Genomic DNA, 18,288 nt, shown 5'->3' with positions numbered 1-18,288 from the left:
TTTTTTTTTAAATGGCCACCAAAAACAAAATGGCCACCATGCATGCCCAAATGGCCTCTGTGAGGCCCTAGGCCATGCCAGGCCTTGCAGAGGCCTTTTGAGTATGCGCGGCAGCCATTTTGTTTTTGGTGGCCATTTTTTTAAAAAAATATTTTTTAAAATGCCACTGCACATGCTCAAATGGTCCCTGTGAGGCCCTCGGCCTTGCCAGGCCTCGCAGAGGCCATTTGAGCATGCATGGCAGCCTCCCAAATGGCCACCATGCTGACCTTTGCAGGCCCAAACAGGCCCCAAAATCATCCCAAGACGGGTTGCAGCAGTGAATTAAAAGGCTGGGGCGGGGGGGGGGAGGGAAAACCTTTGCTGACCCTTCCCCCATCCACAGCCTTTAGGAAGCCCCTCGAAGGGGCTACAGGTAATTTTTTTTAAAAGTTAAATATAATATATAAGTCACTGTACACATATTCAGTTTGGCACTATGTACAGAGAATCAGGGTTTGTGAATACTGAGCTGAAGCTTATGAGCTAGGATTCTATTCATTTACTTCTTGTGATAAGTGAGTTAAATGTGATGTCTTAATAATATGGCTATTAATGGTGAGTTTGTCTTTGAATCAGTCTGAAATCTTTAGTATAAAGGCCACTGGGAGTTTCTTGCTCTCTTTCTCTCATTTTAACTGTCTTTCTGAAAGACTAGAATATATTCCAAGCAGTGACACAGTTTACTCTGCATATCCTTTCATTATTTTCAGAGTATCTGGGAAAAGCCAAATTCTCCATTTATTTTTAAAACTTATGTAATAGTGATGCTACAATGCATAGTAGAGAATTAGACAGGCACTTCTGTTTAATTTTCCAAGTACACCTCCACATAGTATTTGGGTATTTCATGAGCCTCAACATACTGAAATTTGTAGTTTTCCAGCATTTTTTGTTCTGGCTACGTCCACTGCTAAATAGTTTCTGAAATATTAAAACATTAACGAGCCTGACTTGTATTTTTGAGCTAATATTATGGTAAAGTTATCTGAAAGATGTTTGGACAGGGGGCGCAATTTCAGTGCTTGCCCTCGGTGCTATTTTCCCTAGATATGCCTCTGAGAGAAACAATACAATTTCAATAGGCCATAAGAGATATTTATAAAGAAACTACTCCACTACCTCATACACAGAGAACATTCAAAATCTGATGCATCAATCAAATCCTCTGGAATGACTCCACAATAGAGTGAAAAGGCAGGATCCCTTTTTACAGTTTCTAAAAAGACAAACAAAACACTATCAAAGAAAGTCAAGTAGTATTCAAGTCCAATAACAATATGCATAACTAAAAATTTACCTCCTTGTTTTTTGTGTTTATTCCTTCCATCTTCACAAACAGTAACTTCTTGTTCTGTAAGGGACAACTTCCTTTTTAACAGAGCACCTCTTTCTTGGACAGAAAGCAGAGGTTCAGAAGAAACCCTTTTTAATCCATCGTCTTTGGCAATGTTTTCTGTTAAGTTAAGAGAACAGGCAGACTGTGTCCGATGTAGTTTTCCTCCAATAGGCTCCGATGTAACCTTTGGAATTTCTAAAGCCTATAAAAAGGCAATAAGAAAATGTGATTATTAAGTTTTGGATAATGAATGGCAACACTTATTCTAATAACAGCTTCATAATCTCTTAGGCAAACTCTCATTCTGAGTGGGAAAAACCTTGGCACATCAAGGGCCACTTGAAAAATCATATGTACTATTTCATCAAGTTTCACACACCTTACAGATCGACAAAACCTGTAAAAACATCTCCCCTAGGTAAATCCCTGCCATTTTGGCCTTCTAAAATTCTGCTTCTGCTCTTTCCAGTGTGAATCTTAAGAGCATTTTGGTTGGAAACAAACTAGGATATTAGTTCAGCATGTTAATGCAAACTTAGAACTATGGGAAACAATATCCCATAAGTAGCTTCTTGCATAGTGTTCTAGAGTCAGAAAGCCAGTAAGTGGGTATCATGCTTCATGGATCTCAGATGTACTGAAACAGATCCTCAGCAGCCTCAAGAACAAGATACAAGGAACTGTCTAGAATGCTGAACTCAAACAGGAACCAAAAGGATTTCTGAATTTGGCAATTCTTCTATTAGCTTAACATGCATAGCAAAAATTTAATTAGGCTGAATATGAATGTTCAGTTTGTCTGAGATACAAAGGCAGCAGCATACCGGTTCAATCTAAAACTATGTTTTCATGTTTTTAAAAATATCACTGCAATATTTCTGTAGCTTCAGTTCATGTATGAATTTAGTGTTGTGCCCTGTTCAACTGTCCTCAAATATCAGAAACCCCTGGCAAAAACCACTACTTATGAAACAGTACCCTGAACAAAATGGGAAACTGCCAGTCATGTAGAGAACTCTATCCCAGTCAGAAAGGCCTATATTACATTCTTTCCATATCCCACTTTGCTTTAAATGTTTATTAACAAGTTGCATAACTGGAAGAAACAAGCTGTAAGATAAGGACAAATTGACACCACAGCCAAAATACTTCGTCTCAGATCTGTGTAGCAACAATGAAAATCATATGTATCAAAGATACCCATTACTTACAGTCTCTGAATTAAGCGGCAAATTATCACAAGATTCTTCCATTTCAGAGCTATTAATAAACGGTTTATTCCGAACATATGGAGAATTCAACGCAGATTCTTTTAGACTCTCTCTCACATTTTCTGGTGACAGCAGATCACACAGTATCTGTAGAAACCGATAAATATGAGGGACTGTGATCAACTATGTTTCAAAGCCAGAGTGATATAGTGCAATTAAGACTCAAAGGATGGGGGTTTAAATCTCCGCTGTGCCAAGAAGCTGACTGAGAGACTATGGGCTCTCCTAGCCTACCACACTAAGCTTCTTTGAGACAGCATGAGATAAATCATAAATAAATTTAATTATAGCAAAATGAATCTCATAGCTAAATGATCTTCAATATACTAGTACAGTCATCCTTTGCCAACCACAAGGGTTCTGTTCAGTGTTCCCTGTAACAGGGATTTCCAGAGGTCATTGAATACAATTCCCAGAATTCTTGGCCAAATGCTATTGCTTCTGGGAGTTGTAGTCAACATCTGGAAATCTCTATTACAGAGAACACTGGTTCCGTTCCTGGAAAAACACGTGGTTGGTGAATTCACGGTAGACAAACCATTGAAACCAATGGCAAACAGGGGGTATGGGGAATCACAGTTGCAGAAAAACCAAAAATAAGGTTAAAAAGATAGAATCACCCCCAACCCATGGAAACAAGGAGACCCCCTGACCAACTACCAGAAATGAGGGGCTACAAAACCACCATTTAAAACAACAACAAAAAAACCCTCACCAAACCATGGTCACTTGGGTCATGGTTGGTGAGGGCGGCCACAATTTCCCAGTCGCAGATACTCAAATCATGATTGGGAAAACTATGATTGGCAAGGGATGACTGTACTCAGGGGCGTAACTACCATTAGGCAAGGGGAGGCGGCTGCCTGGGGGCCCCCACGCCTCGAGGCCCCCCCCAGAGGCAAGTCACATGACTCCCCAACACCCGCAGAGCTTCGGTGCCATGGAAAAGCCAACCCCAAGTTCGGAGCAAAGGCGGCATGCATGCAGCAAAGTCCTTGTCTGCAGAATCAACTCTGAGCCAGGAGCGCTCTTCCCCATGGGAGGGTGGAGGGACGGGGTTAAAGCAAGGGAGTGGAGTTTTCTAGAGAAGCTGGCATAATGGGGATGTGAGTGTGAGTGCACTATACAGGTGAAACTCGGAAAATTAGAATATCGTGCAAAAGTCCATTAATTTCAGTAATGCAAATTAAAAGGTGAAACTGATATATGAGACAGACGCATTACATGCAAAGCGAGATAAGTCAAGCCTTAATTTGTTATTATTGTGATGATCATGGCGTACAGCTCATGAAAACCCCAAATCCACAATCTCAGAAAATTAGAATATTACATGGAACCAAGAAGACAAGGATTGTAGAATAGAACAATATCGGACCTCTGAAAAGTATAAGTATGCATATGTATTCAGTACTTGGTTTGGGCCCCTTTTGCAGCAATTACTGCCTCAATGCGGCATGGCATGGATGCTATCAGCCTGTGGCACTGATGAGGTGTTATGGAAGACCAGGATGCTTCATTAGCGGCCTTCAGCTCTTCTGCATTGTTTGGTCTCATGTCTCTCATCCTTCTCTTGGCTATGCCCCATAGATTCTCTATGGGGTCATGTCAGGCGAGTTTGCTGGCCAATCAAGCACAGTACACTGTATACTTTTCAGAGGTCCGATATTGTTCTATTCTACAATCCTTGTCTTCTTGGTTCCATGTAATATTCTAATTTTCTGGGATTGTTGCCCTATTTTCTCCGAGGCACATTAAGCACAAATCATGGTGATCAGTCGAGGGCAGTTTAGCCCGACACTTCTCACACCTCTTAAAGGTCTTCTTCTCCTCCATAGCCAAAGTGCCAATGGAGGCAAAGTATAGTCACCAAAATCAAAGTCCGTCACACAACACAAGCTGATGTCCGATCCGTGGTCTAGCCGTAAAGACAAACGATCTTTCAACAAATCCGTCCAATAAGAGCAAAAACAATTCCAAGTCCAATCCAAGTTCAAACCAAAAGTCCAATACTATACAAAATTTCTCTCGAGGAGCAACAGCAACGACGTCCAATCGTAAAGGCGGTCAAAGAGAAACTGAGGAGGAGGCGCCCCAACTGCCAATCTTAAAGGACTCAGCACTGCACGTGCAGGCGGAGGAGGGGCGTCAAGAGGAGCTAGATAATCAGCCCGGGAGGTCCCTGCGCAGGCGCAGAACCCATTCTTTATGGTTACAACGGATCACAGTCCAGATCAAACTCTTTCAGGTAGTGAAATCCAAACGGATTGTGAGGAGCTCCAAAAGGATCTCTCCAAACTGGGGGAGTGGGTGACAAAGTGGCAAATGTGGTTCAATGTTGGCAAGTGTAAAGTGATGCACAATGGGACAAAAAAACTCAACTTCAAGTATACGCCGATGGGATCTGAGGTGTTGGTGCTCATTGAAAGTGTCGACTCAATGTGCGGCAACTGTGAAAAAGGCCAATTCCATGCTAGGGATCATTAGGAAGGGGATTGAAAATAAAACTGCTAATATTATAATACCCTTATACAAAACTATGGCGCGGCCACACCTGGAGTACTGTGTACAATTCTGGTCACTGCATCTAAAAAAGGACATTGTAGAACTGGAAAAGGTGCAGAAGAGGGCAACCAAGATGATCAGGGGCCTAGAGCACATTTCTTATGAGGCAAGGCTACAACACCTGGGGCTATTTAGTTTAGAAAAAAAGACGACTGCGGGGAGACATGATAGAGGTCTATAAAATAATGCATGGTGTGGAGAAAGTGGACAGAAAGAAATTCTTCTCCTTCTCACATAACACTAGAACCAGGGGTCATCCCATGAAAGTGACTGCCAGGAAATCTAGGACGAACAACCGAAGTACATTTTCAGACAACACATAATCAACTTGTGGAATTCTCTGCCACAAGATGTGGTGACAGCCAACAACCTGGATGGCTTTAAGAGGGGTTTGAATAACTTCATGGAGGAGTGGTCTATCATCGGCTACTAGTCGGAGGACTATAGGCCACCTCCAGCCTCAAAGGCAGGATGCTTCTGAGTATCAGTTCCAGGGGAGTAACAGCAGGAGACAAAGCATGCCCTCAACTCCTGCCTGTGGCTTCCAGCGGCATCTGGTGGGTCAATGTGTGAAACAGGATGCTGGACTAGATGGGCCTTGGGCCTGATCCAGCCGGGCAGTTCTTATGTTCTTAAGTGGGGAAAGGGGATAAGAGAACAAGAAATAAAGAAGGGAGAGGAAGGAAGAGTGAATGGGTAGTTTAGAGACTAGAATAAATTGGGAGGGAGGGAAAGTGGGAGGTTGCTGGAGTAGGAGTAAGAGTCTGAATGACACATGGATGCCAGAGTTATGGGAATGGCATGCTGGAAGCAATGGGATGGAGGAGGTGCAGGGCTCAGGTGAGGATGGGGAGGTCTCTGGGGTGAAGGGGCTGTGGGGTGTGTGTGTACAAAGGGAGCAATCAAGTACTATTGTGCATATGCTCTGCGTATGTTAAGCTAGTTTCAAAGAATTCAATATCCTCTGAGACTAAAGCTCACATGCTGACTGTCCAAATTTGGTCTGAATTCTGTGAGGAACCTATTACTGAAGGTTTTGTATTCTTAACATTGCATGTTTTACAGACGTTGTGCAAGATGCCATGAGACCCAACAGCCTCTGGACGCGCTTATCCTTATGTCTCAGGTTTCTCATGAAGTCTTGTACTAATTGAACCTGGGTACACCATGTATTCTTGAAGAATGATTAATCCTCTGGACATGCAATTCCCCCACTTTCCATATATGGGAGACAAGGAGAAAAATGATGGTGCTCATTATAAGTATTCCTTCACTACTGCCAATGGGGCTGTCAGTACAAAGGAAGCCAAAACTGTCAGTGTTGATTTCAGTATCAAGAGAATCAAAATTGTGGCAGGTGTAGCCATAGCCACTGATGAGCTCTGAACTGACAACATCAACAGCTACTTAGGCACTGGGGTCACTGGATGAAGGGCTTGTTCACAGAATGCTATCCTGAGACTGAGTTCTTTACTCTTCTTAGTTTGATGGAAGAACAAAGTGCAAATATCACACACACACTCATGTTGTGGGTCTCTAAGCAAATCAAACAGAGCTGATGGCGATCAGTGGTTGGTAACCTCACACCACACGCCATGCAATTCTTTAACCAAACATTTTATCTCACTATAGTGAACCAAGCAACTGAAGAGCAAAGCCCTGATGAGGACAAAGCAATAGCGGTCAGAAATGAACCATTATATTAAGCACTCCAACTGTTTAATATAATGGTTGCAACAAATTAGGGATGTGCACAAGTTGATTTTTTTAAAATTCAATTTGTACCCCAAACAAATCTCCCCTGACTTGTTTTGTATCCAAATCTACCCCCTTCAAATCATCCCAGATTCAATTTGTATTTGCTTTGATTCGATTTGGATTCGGACCACTTAACAAGTTCCTAGGGACACCAAATTTGGGTGGTGGGTAGGTCCCTGTGGGTGCCACCTACCACCCAAATTTCAAGGCAGTGGGACACTTGTTTGACTCTTAATGATTTTTTTTAAAAGTTTTTATTGATTTTGAACATTTCCGCCATAGGAAACAATGGGGATTCGAAATTGCCATATCCTAACCCTAAAATGGATTCCCAGCTTTCATTAAAAAAAAAAAAAAATGTTAAGCTCTAGCCCTTGTAGAAGTGGAGTTATGGAGCAAAATGTGCAGTCATTATTTTTCAAGTGTTTGGATTCTTTGGTGTCTAATAACCTTTCCTCATAATGAATCCCTATGAGGATTCATTATATGCCTTCATTTCTTCTGTTCATTTTGACTATCGTTGGACAGTGCCAACTGTCAACTGCCATGTGTTCTCCACCCCCCACCCAAACACATTGGGGTACTCAGTTTATTTTTTAGGTATGTTTGAAGTGTTTAGACTCTTTGGTGTCTTCATTACACACCTTCATTTCTTCTGTTCATTTTGACCCCACTGCTTTGCAGGTGGGGAATTAATGGACTACTGGATTAGTTTAGACTCTTTGGTGTGTAATGAATCCTCATAGGGATTCATTATGATGAAAGGTTATTAGACAACAAAGAGCCTAAAAACTTGAAAAAAAATCCTAGAATATAAACCGAGTAGTACCTCACTGCCTTGTGGATGGGAGTGGGGTATAGCTGGCACATGGTAGTTGACAGCTGGTACTTTCAAAAAGACAGTCAAAATGAATAGAAGAAATGAAGGTATGTAATGAATCCTCATAGGGTTATATACACCAAAGAATCCAAACACTTGGAAAAGAGTGACCACACATTTTGCTCCAGTTCTACAAGGGCTAGAGCTTAGCTCTCTCTCTCTCTTTTTTTTTAAATGAGAGCTGGGAATCTAGGGAATTAATAGGAGTGATCCAAATCTTGAATCGATTTGAATTGAATCAGGCGCAATTTGATCTGTACCTGAATCTAGCCAATGGACCACAGGGGTGATTTGGAGGCTTGAGCCCAAAATGTTTCGGAGGCCATTGTAAAGGCCTCCAAAACGTTTCGGCTTTGGGGGTGTTTCGGTACCGGTGGGGATGGTACTTTAAGGGCGGGGGAGGGTGTACTCACCCCTCCCGCCCCATTTCCCCTGCTGGCGTTCCGTTATTTTTAAGCCCCTTGGGGCGGCAGCGTTTCTCCCTGCCGCCCCATTTCCCTCATCGGCCAGAAGTAGTGACCACACGTGTGCCCATCGCGCACGTGCATGGCAGGCGGGTGTGTGCACACATGCAACGGGCGCACACGCGGTTACTACTTCCGGCCACTTCTGGCCAATGACAGAAACAGGGTGACAAGAAGGAACGCTGCCACCCCGGGGGGCTTAAAAATAATGGAGCGCCGGTGGAGGGGAATGCAGTACCACCCCTGCCGGTGTCGAATAACATTCGGGCACATCCCTAGTGATTTGTTTTGCCTCCAAATCAGCTAGATTCGGGTACAAATCAATTTGTACCCAAATAAATTTGCACATCCCTACAACAAGTTCAATGGGTGGAGTTGAAGCACCATGAGAAGCCTGGAGATTCTATCTGCGAGGCTATTGCACAGGCACACTAACCCAATACTGCTACTGTGCACACAGGACCACCACAATGATCCTTCCCTTCAGTAACGTGGATCTCAACAAGGCATACAGTTAAAAAAAAACCAACACCACAAATGAAGCCCAAGAAAATAATTATCCACTCAAATATCACAGTAGTAGGGCTCACCATTGAAAACCTCTCTCAAGCTCTCCCTCTCACAGAAGAAGAGAGGCCCAAATGGTTCTCACCTAGCAGCCTCTTCATCTAGCCTTGTCTTGCTTAATGATTAAGAACATAAGAACAGCATTGCTGGATCAGGCCCAAGGAAAACCTCAAGGCAATAGTTATTTGAAAATTATTCAATTTTCAATTCAAAATTATTCAAATAAATAATTTGAAAAATCATGCTTTCCCTGCTTAAACCAGTTTGAGCTTTTAAACAATTCACCAAGTATCAGAGGTGTGAAATAGCTTAGTATAACCCAACTTTTGTTTTCTGCAAGAATTACTTACCTCTCATAGTAAGTAATACATCTGAAACAAAATGTCAGCTTTGTAATTGTTGAGCACTGCTTTTTAAATAGTTTATAAGTGAGTACCTTCTCTACTTCTAGCTTTGCTGGAAGAAATCCTTCATCAAGGGCTAGGCAGTGAAGAGAGAGTTGTAAGGCATCATCTACTGAGCCAGCACTATGAAGTATTTTTGCTCTTCTGAAGTAGACCTAAACAAGAAATTTTTGAGAAAACATACTACAGTAATTATTTGGTTAGCATCACAGATTGATTTAAAAGCCTGTTCCTCAGCATGTTTGCTTTGAAACTGGTCCCACTGAGATCAACAGGACTTGCTTCCTGTAGTTATGCTTAGGCCTTTGGCTGGGGTCTTACACACTTTCTCAGGCAAGTTTAATTGAAAGCAATGAAACGCACAGTATTAGCCACAGAGTGAAACAACTTGGTTACACAAGAGTACAATCATGGCTGAAAGGGGACTCTTCTGAAGCATTTTTTAAAAAGGTAAAGCGTGCCGTCGAGTCGGTGTCGACTCCTGGCCTTGTAATTGTCTTTGGTAGAATACATGAGGGGTTTACCATTGCCATCTCCTGCGCAGTATGAGATTATGCCGGGAGAGTAAAAAGAAGGAACCATCTTGCTCTGAGAACAGCAGGAGGAGGAGGAGGAGGAGGAGAGTCACCAAGGCTGGGAGCTGCCACTAAAATAAATGTTGGCAGCTCCCATGCTCCAACTGAGGTTGGGCCCTTCCTCCCCAACTGCCACCACAGAGCAACAAAGGGCCATCTTGCTCTGAGGGGATGAAAAGAAAAACACATGGATTGGGGAGCAGTGTTCCCTATAAGAGGGATTCCCAGATGTTGTTGACTACAACTCCCAGCATCCCCAGATGCAATGGCCTTTGGCTGGGGATTATACAAGTTGTAGTGAACAAGATCTGGGAATCCCTCTCAAAGGAAACACTGCTGGGGAGCTGCCACCACAGAGCTACCTAAGAACCATCTTGCTCAAAGGAGAGAAGAAAGAAGTGAGCCTGAACAGCTCAGCACATAGAAGTTTAAACATGCTGGTTGATGTATGGTTCGTTCTTGATGTAAATCACTTTGGGATGTTTGATTGAAAAGCAGTATATAAATGCCTAAAATAAAATAAAATAAAATAACATATTTATCATCACATGCAAGATAAAAGCAACAGAGAAGAAGCTGAATCATGGAGTTCAAGGGAGACTTGTAGGCCAACAACACCCTGCTCAATGCAGGAGAGCCAGAGTATATCCAACAGATGGCTGTTCAGCCTCTGCTTGAAGTCCTCCAATAACATAGCCTACCAATCTCCCTAGGTAACTGGTTCCATTGTCGAACAACTCTCATTACTACAAAGAACCTCCTAATGGTCAACCAAGATCTACCCTCCTAAAATTTAAGCACAGAATTGAACACAATACTGCATATGAGATGTGGCTAACAGAGTAAAGGGGAACAATTACTTCCTGTGACTTGGAAGCTATTGTTTTAGTAATGCAACCTCATTAGCCTTTTTTGAACTTGCAGCACATCACTGACTATAAACCATCCAGAGATGCAAGTTTTGGGTGGTATAAAAATATTTTAAATAAATAAAATATCCAGCTGGTGACTGACTACAATCCTGAGAACCTTTTCACATGCGCTACCACCAAGCCAACTGCCCATGAGCTTTGCATTTCTCTGTTGAATTTCATTTTATTAATTTCAACCCAGTTTCCCATTCTATCAAGAGCCTTTTGAAAATTTATTTATTTAACATATCTGTATACCACTCAAAACACAAGTCTCTTGATGAGGAGCCATTTGCGAGTATTCAGAGTACGGTTTTCCAATTACATTTGGCCCTCAATATATGTGGGTTCATTTCCCATAGTTTCACTTATTTGTGAGCCACCTGCTTGTACAACTTCTTAGTTATTGCAGGGGGTAATTAGAGGATCTTCCCCTGCCATAACTAAATTGACACTTCTTTAAGCCTCCCTGTGCTCTAGCTGGAAAGTGGGGAGAGTGACAATTTAAACTTTAAATCTCCCTGCACATCAGCTGATGAGCAGGGAGGTTTCATGGCCACTCTTCCCACTGGCATGCAGGGAGGCTTAAAGAGGCAGTGCATGTGGCTGAAGTACTCTTTAAGTGTCCCAGCCACTCACGCCGCCCAAGTGCAGAACCTAATCTCATTTTGGGGATTAGATTAAGTACTCCAACATTGCAGATTCAACATTTGTGGGACTTTCATGGAACTTAACCTCTGAGATATTTGGAGGGTTTCCTGCAGTATGAATCTACCTGGCGCTATCATCTTAGTGTGGAGAGCTGGTCTTTTGTTAGTAAGCATGACTTGTCCCCTTAGCTAAACAGGGTCTGCTCTGGATGCATGAATGGGATACTTGATTTATGAGCACTGTAAGATATTCCCTTTAGGGGATGGAGACACTCTGGGAAAAGTATCTAGGTTCCAAGTTCCTTTCCTGGCATCTCTAAGACAGGGTTGAGAGAGATTCCCGCCTGCAACCTTGAAGAAGCCGCTGCCACTCTGTGTAGACTGAGAGAGATGTTCCTATGGTCTGACTCACTATATAGCAACTTCCTATTTAGCCTGCATATTATTATTATTTCTTGTTTACACAGTCAGACAGGTGTTATTGACTGGTTTGTTTTATCCAGACATTGACTCCTTCCCAAGGACCTGGGATGGCTGAATTTTATTGTCAATTTTGTTGTTGTTGTTATAGATATCATCGCAGAATATAGGCTGTTCCCAGTAAAGTTGCTTTTTGTAATTGGCTGATGGTGATTTCTGTGGCCCCTATGGTGTTGAGGTGCTCTTCAAGGTCTTTTGGAACTGCACCCAGGGCGCCAATTACCACTGGGATTATTTTGGTCTTTTTCTGCCACAGCCTTTCAATTTCAATTTGTAGATCTTTGTATTTTGTGATTTTTTCTATTTCTTTTTCTTCTATTCTGCTATCCCCTGCTATTGCTATGTCAATTATTTTGACTTGTTTTTCTTTCTTCTCGACTACAGTTATCTCTGGTGTATTGTGTGGCAGATGTTTGTCTGTTTGTAGTCGGAAGTCCCATAATATTTTTACATTTTCATTTTCTTCAACTTTTTCAATTTTATGGTCCCACCAATTCTTGGCTACAGGTAGCTTGTATTTTTTGCAGATGTTCCAGTGTATCATCCGTGCTACCTTGTCATGCCTTTGTTTGTAGTCAGTCCGTGCGATCTTTTTACAACAGCTGATTAGGTGGTTGTTATTATTATTATTGTTATTTTATATTTATATCCCACTCTTCCTCCAAGGAGCCCAGAGCGGTGTACTACATACTTGAGGTTCTCTTTCACAACAACCCTGTGAAGTACGTTAGGCTGAGAGCGAAGTGAATGGCCCAGAGTCACCCAGCTAGTTTCATGGCTGAATGGGGATTTGAACTCGAGTCTCCCCGGTCCTAGTCCAGCACTCTAACCACTACACGATGCTGCCTCCTAATGATCCAATCAAAACAAGGCGGCGGCAATAATATTAGTTAGGATTGATTCTTGACAAATCTATGCTGGTTTCTACTATTTACTCCACTGTAATCATGATTATAAGGCAGTCAATTTGTAACAATCTGTTCTAGTATCTTCCCTGGTATTGAGTCGGACTGACTGGTCTATAGTTTCCCCTTTTGAAGACTGAGATATTAATTTGTCTCCAGTTTTATGGTACCACACCCATTCTCCAGGATTTCTCAAAGATGAAAGATAGAGGTTTTGAGAGCACATCAGCAACTTTATCTACTCATCAACTCCTTGTTTCAGAACTTTATTTTTTGACTGTTTTATGCTTATGGTGTTTGGCTTGTAAATGTGGGGCCTACTTGTGAAGGGTATACGTGCCTCATGCTGAACAGATTTATTTCAACCATGGTGCGTATGATATGAAGATATCCTCCTGTTTCGAGAAGGAAAAAATAAAAGGGGAGGGGTGCAAGCAGGAGAGACGGAGGAAGCAGTTACAGACTGCAGCATATATAGACTATAACTATATAATATCACTATCTCATATGTCCACAACTAAAAGCAAGTCAATTCTGCTTTAAGACTGGTGTGCACGCAAATATACTGGTGTGTGTACACACACACAGTGAGTGCAAAGGATCACTTAAGTCTTGGCCTGAAGCATTTGTGATCAAAGAATGGTGCTTGCATTTGTCTCCATGTTTTCCAACTGCTGCACAATGGAGCTTGACAATTCAGCCACAATTTCATTGTGTAAGAATTCGGAGTAAGAATTCTATTGGGGTGAGCTTTGCTAAGTCTGCTGAGAGACCCCATCCCACATCCACTTTTGAATGTAACCTTTGCCACGTTTGTAAGGTACTGCAGCAGATTTCTAAATGTTTTCATAATGTAAGCATATTGTTTATATTTATACTTTGTTAACTTTACCTCTGGCCAATTTGGCATTTTAGCAACAACAGCATTCAGGTCATCTAGGGCTGATTTGAGTTCTTGGAGACCAGCATAGGATTCCGCTCTATATACCTGTAGCATCAAGTCACTGGGATCTAAAAATCAAGAACAACATGTCCTCATGTAACTTTAGAACAAATGGCGCAACCGTCTATAATCCAAAATACACCTATAGCATAGATGTGTAAATAAAATACTCAACTATGGAGACCAACCAGACAGGAAAACCTTTGTAGCTTGGAAGAAAGCTGGTCTGTTCTTTCAGTCTGCTGATGTGCCACAACTGAATCAGATTTTTGTGCAGCAGGTCAGTATAGATTTGTATACTTATTTGCAAGGTCATTTTAACAATTGCTAAAGATACAATAATGATTCTTAAACACTAAAACAGGCCTATTTCCAAGGACAGTCTACACTTTTATGTAAATAAAACAAACATTTATAAGCCAATCCCCAAACCCAAAAACCTATAATATAAACCTAGAATGTGCAACTTTTAGTTTCCACCTTTTCTTAAAACTTTTCTACAAAAACAGATTGCAATACAAAACCAAGAAGCTACCTTACTTCTGCTACAATGTATTCTGGGTAACCAACACACCTAACTCATCCTATAGGATAAGGGATGTACTGTAATTTGTGAGCAGATTTCCCACTCTCAGCCATGGTGGTGATGGGAGAGGAAGAATCTGATTAGGACCACAGCACTAGAGAAAAAGTTTAACTCTTTCCCCAAGTCATCTTCTTGATCAAAATAATACTTCCCCTCTCCCCTGAACCTGCTATTTACCTTGGGGGGGGGGGAGGAAAGGAAAGGTTGTGCCATCGAGTTGGTGTCCACTCCTGATGACCACAGAGCCGTGAGGTTTTCTTGGTAGAATACAGGAGGATAGTGTTCCCTCTAACAGGGATTCCCAGATGCTGAATACAACTCCCATAATCCCCAGCCAAAGGCCACTGCAGTTGGGGATGCTGGGAGTTGTAATGAACATCTGGAAATCCCTGTTAGAGGGAACAGTGCAGGAGGGGTTTACCATTGCCATCTCCCATGCAGTATGAGATGATGCCTTTCAGCATCTTCCTATACCGCTGCTGCCCGGTATAGGAGTTTCCTATATTCTGGGAAACACACCAGTGGGGATTCAGACCAACAGCCTCCTGCTCTCTAGGCAGGTTGCTTCCCCGCTTCGCCATTAGGTGGCTTTGTAGGGAACCACACCCTAAAGAAAATCACACAAGCAGACCGTTCTAGAGAACAGCATGTGCTCAGAAACGTTCAGCATGGTGTAGTTCAATAGTGCTGAGTTTTTAATTCAGACGCCACCACTGAATTTATACCAACTGCAGTAGATTTAATACGCACTACAGTAGATGCAAAAGAATTTTAAATGCTGACTAAACATAGTCTCAGGTTTCCAACAGTATAGACATTCTAATCATGTTTGAAAATGCACCTATGCAATTCAGATTGTTATGAACATAGGTCAAATGGCTTTTGATTTTTCCTTTTCTATGACTAACTTTTTAAAAAGTATCAGTTTAGCTTTATTTACACTAATTTAGTATCTGTTGCCGAAGCAAGCACTAAATATATGTTTTGAAAATGTCATACATATGAGTTTGCATCAAAATCCAAATTAAAGTAAACACTTTAAATAGAGGAATAAATTTACTTAGGAAATCCACTTTACGTAGTGCCTTGACTAAATTACACGATTTAAAAATAAAACTTTCCTCAGAAAGAAAGTGGGAATACAAAGAAACATTTTAAAGCCAATCAAAAAACAAATTTAAGTCACCTACAATACAATCCTAGAATGTGCAAATGAGTTTAGTTCCCACCTGTATTAGGAATGAGATTTTGAGACTGCAACTATGCTGATTATTTGAACTGGCTTGCACACACTTACTAATCTCAAAATGTAAAGTGCAAGAACCAAGGGAGCACAAGGTTGTCCATGAAGAATGAGAATTTAGACCCTAAATATATTTGGTCAAATATATTTGGCACAAAAAGAGTCAATGGCCAGCAGCCCAGATCCAATATAATCAGAAAAGGTACAAGAATGTGTATGATTAAACTAGCCATGATTTCTTTCACAGTGTAATAAGTATTTATTCAGTGCTGAACATGCTGTAAAGTGCTCAGTGAATATTAACCTAATAATATCCCTTGACCTCCCTATACCCCACGTCTTTTCCCAGCAGTGTGTTGTGAAAGGCCCAACACGCCTATCTGTGATGTCACCAGCATTATACAACCTTTTCCCCCTTCCACGCCCCCATCTGCTTATGCAACTAGTCCCAGCCTTCTGGGAATTGTCTCAGTAACACTTGAGAAGGAGACTGAAAATAGACTTCTCTCTGTTAAAGTAAATACATAATGAGTGATTACTGGTCATCAGTGTCTGTGTCTCAAACTGATTTCACGGCCAAGTCCTTCACCAACACCATTCCAGGTCTCAAGAACACACTTCCTCGCCTACTTATAGATCTCATTGGAATTTGGATCCCTCATTTCAGAAGTGAACAGGGTCAGCCATTTAAATATTGATTTTTGCATATAATCTAAAGCATTAGTAACTCAAACATTCTCACCAACCACTAAAATACAGCAGCAAAATTTACACTCTTCTTGACCACTACATACAGTCAAAGAGGTGTGTACCTAACAAAGATGTCTCCTCTCCCTACTTTGAGTCTTCTGTGGCAGCTTTTGGGAACTCTGGAAAGTTTACAGAGCAAGCCCCTCCAGTACACACACACACACAATTTGCACACCCCTGTAAACTGGAGGGTGGCAGAAATCTGACAGCCCACTCCTATACTATGAATAGGGAAGCGAGGTCTTTAGTTCAATGATTTGAACTAAATATGATGTTCATATGAATAGGAACTAAATAGGAACTTCATATGATTTTCATGCAAAATGTCCCAGATTCAATTCCTAACATCTCCAGGTAGGGCTGGGAAAGATCCCCAGTTGCAGTTCTGGAGAGACACTACCAGTCAATGCCAACAATGTTGAACTAGATGGATCAACATCTCAGTAGAATGCAGTTTATGTCTCCCTAAAGTAAACCTTTACACCACATTAAGTTAGGATTAAATCCTATTTGAATTATAATTACACACTGAGAAGGTGAAAAACAGTTTCCTAGACTCCTGTACGTAGGGCATGTGCAATGCCTACTTTCACTAGGAAGCTAGTTAGTCACAGCTTCCAACTCAGGGATACTGCAGAGCTCTAGTTCAGAAGCGAATGGATTGCATATGATTATGCAACACTCATTCACAACCAAATGTGTGAATCTGTTTGAAAAGTATGATATCTGAGCCCACTGCAACATTTGATCTGTGACGGTTTATTTACAAAGTCATCTTATGACACATCCCATAACCCTTCAAGAACACACATGAATGTGTAGACCAGACACACATATGTGTGAGCGCCAGAAAGCTACCCACAGCAACCTATCTGCAGGATTCCAACAGATTTCTTCGGCGTGACTCTGGTCACGCCTGAAGTGAAGTGACTGTCTCGAGTCCAGCTCTATACAGGTTTACTGACAGGTCTCGGCGAGTTCAAAGAGAAGCAGAGTTGCAGTCTAACGCGGGACACCCGTGGGCACAGTAGGGCTCCGCTAGTTCAAGGGGGTTCTCTTAGGCAGAAGATTCAGGCGGCTCGATCCCTCTCCCAGCAGAGAGGAGGACCAGGAGGTGGGGCGGCCCAGGGGAGAGCAGAGAAGAGGCGTCTTGTCGGGGGCCATTCGCGCCGCACCACCACGGGCTCGCAGCGAGGCCCGACCTCTCATCACCACTTACCCTCTCGGAGGGCCTGGCTGGCGGCTTCCTGAGCCTCCCGGAGCTGCCCTTGGCCAAGCAAGTCCCCGAGGCGGCGCCAGGTCCGCGTCCTCTGGCACTCCACCGGGAACCACTTCTCCGCCAAGTGGCCGAGCACGACGGCCACCGAGCAGCTCCCGAGCGGGTCCCCGCAGAGGCGGCAGCGGGCGCGAAGCTCCTCGCGCAGGCAGCGGCGGCAGTAGGTGTGCCCACACGGCACCGTCACCGGCTCGCCCAGGAAGCCTCGGCAGCCACCGCAGCGGAAAAGCCCCGCGGTGGCTGCTACTGTGCCGTCTCCGGGCGACTGCTCTTCCTCGTCGTCCTCCTCGCCTTCGCCCCGCTGCGCCGCGGCAGCTGCCATCGTTCCCTCAGCTGCTTTCTGCCCCAGGCCGCGGCGGCGGTAGTGCAGGACCAGACAGTCGACCAGCGTGCCCAGGCGACGGCGGGAGCTGGACGCGGGCGGCGGGCCGAGGCGCAGCGCCGCCGAGTAGGCTTCCAGCGCTTCCTTCAGGTGGTTGCCCAGGGCCAGCAGCTCCCCGCGTCGCAGCAGCCGCTCTTGCTCCGACTGGACGCCGCTGCTGCTGGGCTCAGGGACCACCTCGACGCTCACCGCCACTGGCTCGGAGGAGGCCATGGCGGTCCCCCCTCCGCCCGAATCCCGGAGGGAGGGGGGTGTGGCACTCGCCGCCGCCGCCGCCAGCCGCTTTTGCGACCCCTTCGAAGG

At 43.2% G+C, this 18,288-nt stretch overlaps 1 protein-coding gene across 2 annotated transcripts in view; it reads right to left on the bottom strand.

Annotated features, from left to right (window-relative positions):
• LONRF1 (LON peptidase N-terminal domain and ring finger 1) overlaps positions 1–18,200 on the bottom strand; it is a 29,026-nt gene extending 10,826 nt beyond the window's left edge. For both annotated transcript variants that reach the window (XR_008308366.1, XM_053254933.1), the window contains exons 1-6: positions 17,547–18,200; positions 13,698–13,816; positions 9,317–9,439; positions 2,590–2,736; positions 1,340–1,580; positions 1,162–1,258 (exon numbers count right to left, since the gene is read on the bottom strand). Coding sequence is in view for 1 of the 2 variants with exons in the window: in XM_053254933.1 (XP_053110908.1) it covers positions 1,162–1,258; positions 1,340–1,580; positions 2,590–2,736; positions 9,317–9,439; positions 13,698–13,816; positions 17,547–18,198 (1,379 nt within the window). In the remaining variant the exon portion in view is untranslated. The remainder of the gene's footprint in view (positions 1–1,161; positions 1,259–1,339; positions 1,581–2,589; positions 2,737–9,316; positions 9,440–13,697; positions 13,817–17,546) is intronic.
• Positions 18,201–18,288: the final 88 nt, after the last annotated feature.

This window comes from Hemicordylus capensis, chromosome 5, assembly GCF_027244095.1.
Source record: "Hemicordylus capensis ecotype Gifberg chromosome 5, rHemCap1.1.pri, whole genome shotgun sequence".
Taxonomy (NCBI): domain Eukaryota; kingdom Metazoa; phylum Chordata; class Lepidosauria; order Squamata; family Cordylidae; genus Hemicordylus; species Hemicordylus capensis.
This window is presented reverse-complemented; position numbering and strand designations above follow the sequence as displayed.